The sequence below is a fragment of the Alosa sapidissima genome, chromosome 16, assembly GCF_018492685.1.
Source record: "Alosa sapidissima isolate fAloSap1 chromosome 16, fAloSap1.pri, whole genome shotgun sequence".
In the NCBI taxonomy this organism is placed as follows: Eukaryota; Metazoa; Chordata; class Actinopteri; order Clupeiformes; family Clupeidae; genus Alosa; species Alosa sapidissima.
In genome coordinates this window covers 21,625,364-21,634,577 of record NC_055972.1, presented here as the reverse complement: position 1 = coordinate 21,634,577, position 9,214 = coordinate 21,625,364, and the positions used below count along the sequence as shown (strand labels likewise).

The following is a 9,214-nucleotide window of genomic DNA, read 5'->3' as shown; positions in this document are numbered from 1 at the left end:
ATACAGCCAAACAAGGCAAGAAATGGTTAACAGAGAACAATATCAACATTTTAGAGTGGCCCAGCCAGAGTCCAGACCTCAATCCGTCAAAAAAGTGAGCATAAGGCCAGAGTGATGGCAAATAATCGTTCCCGCCTCAAAACCTGGATTGCCGATAAAAAGGTACAGTTTAGAATCACTGTGGAGACATGTAGAGGCTTGGTAGGTACCGGTATTATAAGAACCATTTTGAGAGCTGTGAATGCAAATAAAGATGTTTCCATTGATTATTTACACTGTAAACACTGATGAAGGCCATCAGGCCGAAACGTTTGTTCGTTAACCCCTGTTGCTAAATGGATTAAAAGCAAGAAAGAAAAGATTTTTGGAGTGCGACCATTCTGTGATTTTCATTGATTATTTAAAAAGGGTATGAATCATTTTGAACATGCCATTTTTCATACAAATGTAAAAAAAACAATTCTGTTGTTTCTACTACATTGTCTTACAACCTTGTCATGTGGCAGTGTCATTTTCAGTCAGAACAAACATATCGGTCAAAAGAAAATTACCACATTAAATCAAGATTTGCTAAGGGTATGAATAATTTTGTTCCTTACTGTATGTCATTGTATCATTGAAGTAATTTGCTGAATTATTATTTGGATGTTTCACTTCATTATTCAAAGTATGCTATCTCAATCTGACAATCGTTAATTAAACAGACCAACAAAACTGACAACAGTTCAAGTTCATGAGAACGCGACCTCGACCGGTTTTATTATTGTAGGCTGCTCGCTGCTGCTCCTGCTTTATTAGTAGCCTATATTTCCACCCTCTGTTTCCTATATAAGATATACCATTTTGATAGTATTTTGGCTAATGTGCAAACTAATGCATTTTTGCAAGTTCCAATTATATACAGTATGGTGCTATCGCTTGCTAAAAAACGGAACGACCTCGAAGTCTATGGCACCCAAACTTAAATCAGGTATAGGCCTAGTTGTGTACTTTCTCTTTTAACTATTTTATCTTAGTCCACTCTCTTCCGTTATACAGTACAGTAATTTCCTGTTATTATATATTAATACCATATTAACTGCCCCTGTGTATTAACCTAATAACTGAAGAAATTTTGCAAAATCAATGTATAAACCGCGGCTAATAATTGAGAAATTACGGTAAGTGCTTTTAGATTACGAAAATATTAGGTGCATGAGGAGTAGTCGAAATGCAAGCGCACAGGAGTGCGCAAAAGAAAGTATTGTCACTTATTCTACAACATAGGCTACAAAACGCATAAATAGACAACGTCAGTTAGGCAACATTATTTCCAACCATGACCTATCCACAGAATGTATTATAGTATTTCAATGCATGGCTAACACATATGAAACTATTCAGATGCACAGCAATATTGAGATCTCAAAGGCTACTGTAATCTCATCTGAAGCATTACATCTGCATTATATCTGAAGTTATAGTCTCCTCTGCACCGTACCTTACATGTTATTCTATTGCTGTAGCTGTAGTTCTGTAGCTTAAATGTTAAAATGCTTAAATGTTATTCTATAGCTATAAGTCCCCTTGGATAAATGCATCTGCCAAATTAATAAATGTAAAGGTAAATGTAAATATATCGCCGCCACACTCGCAACCGGTGACTGACCCGGCTAATAGAGCTAGCAATATCTCGGCCATCTTTGCCAAGAATACCACTGGCAACAAGACAAAGAAACAAAGAAACACTTTCACTACATAGGTTGCCAGCTTACTTAATTGATGTGAAGTTATAGATTCCTCAGCATCCAGTCAGGATAAGAAGGAAGATGTTTGGCTGTGTATACTGAACCTTGGGGGAATGTTGGCTTTGCTGCAATGACCGGATACAGGGAAGGGGAAAGTACTGACCGTTTTGATGGAGCTGCGCGTCTTCTCCTTCCATTCTCTCTCACTCAGCTCAAAGGTGCAGTGGACGTACGTCTCCCTGTCGTATGAGCCCAAGATGAAGAGTCTGAGGGGGGGGAAGAGGAATTCAAAGAGTTGAAGCAATCAATTATTTCTGCCAATATCCAATGAACAGCCATTAATTACAACATAGTGAAGGCTCAAGTACGGAATTTACACTCAAATGGGCTTGGCTTCAGAAAGGCTATTAAGAAGCACAATTCCTGGTCACCACACTATACCAGATACAACATCACACCAAAAGGAAATTATGTATTGGACACTCTTCTGGTGTGCCCAACGATGGCAACACAATCAATAAGTACAACTCTGACCATTTGTGCTCCTCATAGATCATAGACTTTACATACATTACAAACGGATTTATTGCTAAAGAAAAATATGATAACAGGTCTTATACATAACGAGAGTATGGCAAAAACGCCAAGGAGCATCTGTCATAGCCTACACCATCTCTGAGGCATTGTCAACCAAATGTGGCGACAGACTTTGCTGCCCCCTGGTGTTGTATTGTGGCAAAACACACTATGCCCAGCAAATCATGGCTCTATTGTAGTCAGTGCTAGTAGTGTTGATACCTATTGCAAATAAAAAAAAATGTTAAATGTTCTTTCTAACAACAACAACCTAAACGCTTATATGATGCATTTGAGCAGAGACTAGAAACAGGAAAAGCAAACATACATGAGATTAGAGAGAATCAGTCACTGAAATATTAATTAGACGCCATTGTTTTGAGGAAAAGCTGTTCAGTAACATTAGGCACTGTCAGTTTGTTTGTGCCAGTGGTGTAGTCTACGTCAGTGTTCCTCAAAGTGTGGTCCGCAGACATGGTAAAATATAATATAGGATGTGTTGTTTGCAAAATTGAATTGACTTGTATGTGAATCCAAACATTTCTGCAAGACTGCCTATGTAAGCTATACCAGTTAAATCATATGAATCCTCTGACACAATAAGCATGGTGCACAATAAGCAACCAAGGTGGTTCAGTGAGTAGGCCTATTGTGTAATATGCTGTTGAAGTAGGTCTACTGTTTGTTTTTTTTAGCTAGGTGGTCCGTGATTTTTTTTATTGGTTAAGTGGTCCTTGGTCTGAAAAAGTTTGAGAAACACTGGTCTACGTGATACGCAGGACTACGCAGTATACCTACTTAAAAAGGATCACCATCTCAGTATACCCACTTAAAATAGGCAAGGATACGTATTAACATTTGGGGTTGATCACAGTATACCCACTAGCTAACTAGACTACACCACTGGTCTGTACCCTCTGGCAGCTATGCTTTCTCTCTATGAATACCTCTTTCTTTGTTTGCGCCTACCCTTACAATACTTTGGAGCTATTGGGACCAATATTGGGGTTAAAGATACAGTGAGTATTAGATAATGAACTGAAGATACTGGACCAGGGGTTCCCGACCTTTTTTGGCAGGCGACCCTATTTTGATATCACAAAACGTTGGCGACCCCAATCATTCACAACATGTGTGAGAGAGAGCACATCTCATCTCTGCTGTAACATCTAGTTGAGAGCGGTATTTTGCACAAATGTCCTAACAAGCTAATTTGTTTGTTTGACTAACTCACCTGGTTGTTTTGCTACTTTGTTTAGAACATTGATCAAGCATCATCACCCATGATGATCTCATGGATGTCTAAGTTTATTTTTACATAGCTAGATTGTAATTAATGATCTGATTAGTTACTGAACTTGGATATAATGAGTTTTCATATTTTTTTATTTAATGTATATATTTTTATGTAATGTACAGGTCAATTGTAAGATACCCAATATCTCAGCTGACCCCATTTGAATTTCAGGAGACCCCAAGGTTGGTGTACGATGTACTAGACCAGCGGTTCCTAAACATTTTTCCTGCGTAACACCACCTACATCCTGACTTGGCTCGCGTACCCCCACCATCCAACACACAAAAAACGTAACGCATTCTATATTTAATTAACCACCCTACATGATAAAAAATAAAGAAATTAAATTGTGCAACTGGTCTATGAGCTCTCACACTGAAAAAACAGTGTGGAGAACAACATTTTGAAACACAAAAAAACAAAGAGAACATAAGCTTAAGATTTTTTTTTAATCATTTAACACCTTTCCGACATTACCCTTTTCAGCTCACGTACCCCTAGTGGAAGATTGCGTACCACCGGTGGTACACGTAATGCAGTTTGGGAATCCCTGTATTTTGACTACTTAGACTCTTCAATTAGAATGCTCTCAGGAGAGAAAATCTAATTGCTATTGCATAAGGTCTTCACTAATACTATACACATGTTAATAAAGGACACATCAGACATAATCTTTCTGTATTATTAGTATGGTGGTCACTCTATCCCAATAAAGTTTTGTCCTCAAATCCAAACGATTGCCTGGTGTGGTGGCTCCCTCTAGTGAGAGCAAGCAGTAATGCACTGGTGCTATGCAGGCTTCAAACCTCTTAGAACGACACATATTATTACAAATGGCCTTTTTGACAATTCCAAAGTTTCCTTTTGACAAAACAGCCTTAAAGGGTAAGGATTTTAATTACGCTTTATGTTACTGGGGAAATTGCAATTGACTTCTCTGGAAGTGTAAAATAGGGAACCTATTTGGCAAAAAAAAAAAAAAAAAAGGATTGCGTCAGGAGGGCCAAATCCTTTTACAAATTTGCAAAAGGCTTACTGCAAAGCTTAAGCTATTTCCCACCTCCAACAACTCTTCTAGGCCAAGATTAACCAATGCCAGTCATAGAACACCTGCAGGTGTGACAAGTTTATGCAGCAACAGGGGTAATTTTCACTGTTAGAATGCAGGTTAGACTGTAGGCTTTCTGCACCAAATAAAAACATTTTATGCACTTTCCCTAAATACCCTGAAGCACTTCTAACCATATCCTTGCCAGAAAACCAGCAGTGTGAGGGCAAGATGCCAAGTGCTTCAACTACCTGACAGAGAAATACCACGTTTCTGACAGGGGTGCACCTGTCGGCAAATGGGCCACATGGTTGTGGAACAGATGTGCACACAGAAAGAGAGAGAGAGAAATTGAAGGCAAGAGACAGAGGGAGAGGGGCTGGAAAAAAATGGAGCTCACTCATTGCAGTGAAATAAAATGGGGATTTATTCACAGGCCCTTGGAGTTGGAGTTGCATGCTCCGGGTCCTCGCATTATTACAGGCAGACCATGTGCATAATTCATGAAGGCGCTGTGTCTGAATAGAGCCCAGGCTCCAATAGCCATCAACTGCGCTGGCCAAACAATAGCTGGGCTTGGCTCCCTTAGTCTAGTGTTTCCACCGTGGCCACAGGCAAAATGCTTCAATTGTTTTTTGTTTGGACATTTTTAGGCCTGTAATATTGGCAACACTCCATCAGCAAGGTGACAAGATATGTTGCCATGCATATGCCAACGTTAAACAAACAAACAAAAAAAATGTATTGAGTGCATAAATTGGAATATTCCTACTTTTCCTATATACTTTATATACCTATATTTGTGGTATACAAACAATTACTGAAAAACAACAAGTATGCGTAACAGCAATGCCATCTGCATCATTGCTACTGGCAATACAACTCCATTCTATTAGGTGACTGGCTGACATGCAACAAAGTAATACTGTGAATCTGTGTGTGCAGGAAATAGACAGAGAAAAGAGATGAGAAGAGAGGATGATAGCGGACAAATAAGGTAACCAAGTGATATTGCTGAAGGTAAGCCGATCTGTGCTATGAATTTTTATTGAAAAAAATCGGAATGCCTCAAAGCAGGAACAGACTGTGCATGCATAAACCCTCTCACACACACACACGCTTCTACTGGGCAAATTTAGGAACAGGTTCTGTTTTTCAGTGGTGCAGGATTAGTTGGGTTGACTTTTTGAGGACATTTTCATGATAAGTTTGTTTATCCGAATAAATCTGCATGCTATCGATCATAGCTCGATCCACTTCCTATCCATCACAGCATTTGTCAGTCACCTATCTGAATCCCCTGCTGGAGTTTCCGGACTTCAGCTTAATATACTCACTACCATTCAAGAAGTTATCATGGCATTTCAGTTGCAGTTGGCAATGCAGTTGTAATTTCTGATATTCAATATTTGATAGCTGATATGTGAGCTCAACAGCGTGAGCGTGTGTATTAAAGGAGAAGTCCGGTGTGATATTGACCTAAAGTGTGTTGAAACATGATACTGAGTGTGAACGTATGTCTCATAGCCCATCTCGGCTTGTCCCCTGCACTCCAAAATCTGGCGCTAGTTAGCCGATGCTACCAACAGCTTTTTCAATGGTGGTGCTTCGGCATCGGGCTAGCCATGCAAATAAATTACTGTTTTACACCATTTACGAGGCTCGATGTATCTCCACACTTCATTGGTAGACTTCCGAGGGCCCTGACATTTAAAACGAGACATTGAGAACTTTGAAAAAGCACTGGTAGTTTACTTACAAGACGATTTATACACACAGTATCTTCACGAAGTTTAGCGTTTGCAGCCATCTTGAACGATAAGTCACGATAAGTCGAGCGACGAGTAAGAATGAACAGGTATGATAAGGGATCAGATTACAAAAATAATTCTGTGGAAATGCATGGATTCCAGTTGCTGCTACTGGAATTATTTTTGGAATCTGATCCCTTTATCATACCTGTTCATTCTTACTTGTCGCTCGACTTATCGTGACTAAATTCAAGATGGCTGCAAACGCTAAACTTCGTGAAGATACTGTCTGTATAAATCGTCTTGTAAGTAAACTACCAGTGCTTTTTCAAAGTTCTCAATGTCTCGTTTTAAATGTCAGGGCCCTCGGAAGTCTACCAATGAAGTGTGGAGATACATCGAGCCTCGTAAATGGTGTAAAAGAGTGATTTATTTGCATGGCTAGCCCGATGCCGAAGCACCACCATTGAAAAAGCTGTTGGTAGCATCGGCTAACTAGCGCCAGATTTTGGAGTGCAGGGGACAAGCCAAGATGGGCTATGAGACATACGTTCACACTCGGTATCATGTTTCAACACACTTCAGGTCAATATCACACCGGAATTCTCCTTTAACACTGAAGCACTTTGGCACAAACACTGAATGGACAGGACTGCACTTTTCTAACACTTTTTGACAAAAAAAGTGTTTGGAAAGAATTAGGGTCATTTACTGTACTGTACCTTTAAACACAATCAATGGCATGTCATCTATGCTGTGGTTTGTTTATCTGGTTTGTTTGTTTGTCTATCTGGTTTGTTTGTTTGTTTGTCTTCCCACCATGTTGTGAAGACCACACTAGTTTGTTTATCTTCCAAAACCTCTTACCTGCTACATTCAACTAGTGTCACCCTGAGCCGGCCCTCCACCAATCGCGTGTCCCCAAGCGAGAGATCCTGCTCGCAGGTGGAAGCCAGAGGGGGCTGGACTTGAAACGGGAAGAAAGGTTTGTACCTGCGGTAGAAAAAATGAAACCAGGTATGAGGACAAACCATAATCAAATCACTCTCATCACTGACAATCTCTGTTGGTTGGTCACACAGTGATCTTGATAAGCCATTTGTGCATTACAATCAGATATAATTGACATAAAAACAATGCTCTCCCACACTATGCTGGTAGCATATGTGGTTGCATGAGAACACAGACAGGCAAGGCCCAAGATGCTTGTAAATCTGTCCAGTTGTCAGTATGGTGGGCAGGTCTTCCCAGCAGCTGAGCACTTTTCTTTCATTTCCTTAATGGACAGTGGGCTTTTGGTCACGTTGCATTGGAGTTCTGCTTTTAATTTTATGACTGCTATGAAAGGATGTCACTCCAAGGTCACTCATCACTCCATGGGCTCTGTGGACTAGTTAGCTTATTAAAGTTGGCAAACCAGTTTCCTGTTTGTTGACATCGCTGTCAACAAGCACATGAAGAGTAGAGCTTCAGTTGTACCAAAACGTGTGCTCACCGAAAATCCTTCCCTCCTCATTTTGTGCAGCCATTGCACGTAAGCTTTTTTAGGTAGCTAAAATCACTTTTTTTTTAAGCCGAGCAGAGTGGCACAGCAGTGCTCCTTAGACTCGCGTACATTGTATTTCTTACGTTTTGGTAAAAGTAAAGCACTAATCTTACAGGTGCTTGTTGACAGCCATGTCAACGAACAGGAAACTGGTTTGCCTTCAAGTAAGCTTGTGCACAGAGCCCTTAGTCCAGCCATTAGGCCAGCTCAACAAGTTTCAACATACAAGCCTGAAAATATGTGCAACAGGAACAATAGCATGGTTCTGGAGTTTGAGACATTGAGTGTGTATTATAGAGTGAGGTTTATTGTATGTTAAACAGGCCTACTGGAACACTGGAAGGAAGTGTTCTGCCCTGTTGGGTTCTTTGTGATTATTCTAAATCCCTGGGTGTTCCTGACTTCCAAATTGACCTTGTGTCACACATGGGAGGTTAAGCTTAAGCTCACACTCCTTTTCTTACAGTACTCTACATACAACAGAAAAACTAGAAAAGCATGTAGTTTATATAATGAGATTTCCAGAGTCAAGGTATTTTTATTTTTACTTTTACTCTTAAAACTCTGTGTGTTGGCAATGAAGCACCGGTGTCTGCCGATAGTGGTGTTGCATTCTCTCTCTCAACGCCACAAATATGGAAGGCATTTCCGACAAATGTAAAAGTATGCCTTCACAAAAGCGTTGTCTCTTGACTGTTTGCTGCATTGCTTAACCATTCAAAACACCCTCCCTCTTTGGTTACAGCAAGAACCCGTGTACAGGAACTGCAAACCAAGATGAATGATTAAAGTTTCCCCGGAGAAATGTTTGTCTCTCGACAGGAAGTGAACAGCATAGCCCACTGTCCCAGTGGCCGTGTGAAGCGTCTCAGCCAGCACCTGCCAGAGGGCCAGGGCCGGACCCGGGCCACTGTCTGCCACCATCGAGAATGCTGCTCAACTTTTGATTATTTAATTCAGAACACATCCACAGTAGTATCCATTAACAGTGCACTATGAAATATAACCAGTCTCCATACAGCACTTGTTAACATTTTTAAGAAGACATTCAAGAATTGACAGAATAAAAATCAGCAGGAATGGATGCCATCAACATGCTATGGATGGTGCAGACAGAATGGATTTTTTTAATGGATTGTTTCCTGTGTTTTGGCACAGAAATATGTTAACATTTTCCCATAAATAATGTGAGAATTATTTGTTTATAATTTTGCCCTTTCCTTCTGCATCCGCAGAAGGTCCAGTCACTCACACAGAGAGAGAGAGAGA

At 40.2% G+C, this 9,214-nt stretch overlaps 1 protein-coding gene across 1 annotated transcript in view; it reads right to left on the bottom strand.

Moving 5' to 3' along the window:
- pdzd8 (PDZ domain containing 8) overlaps positions 1–9,214 on the bottom strand; it is a 46,829-nt gene that overhangs the window by 25,471 nt on the left and 12,144 nt on the right. The window contains exons 2-3 of the mRNA XM_042066665.1: positions 7,267–7,392; positions 1,891–1,993 (exon numbers count right to left, since the gene is read on the bottom strand). Coding sequence (XP_041922599.1) covers positions 1,891–1,993; positions 7,267–7,392 — 229 coding nt within the window. The remainder of the gene's footprint in view (positions 1–1,890; positions 1,994–7,266; positions 7,393–9,214) is intronic.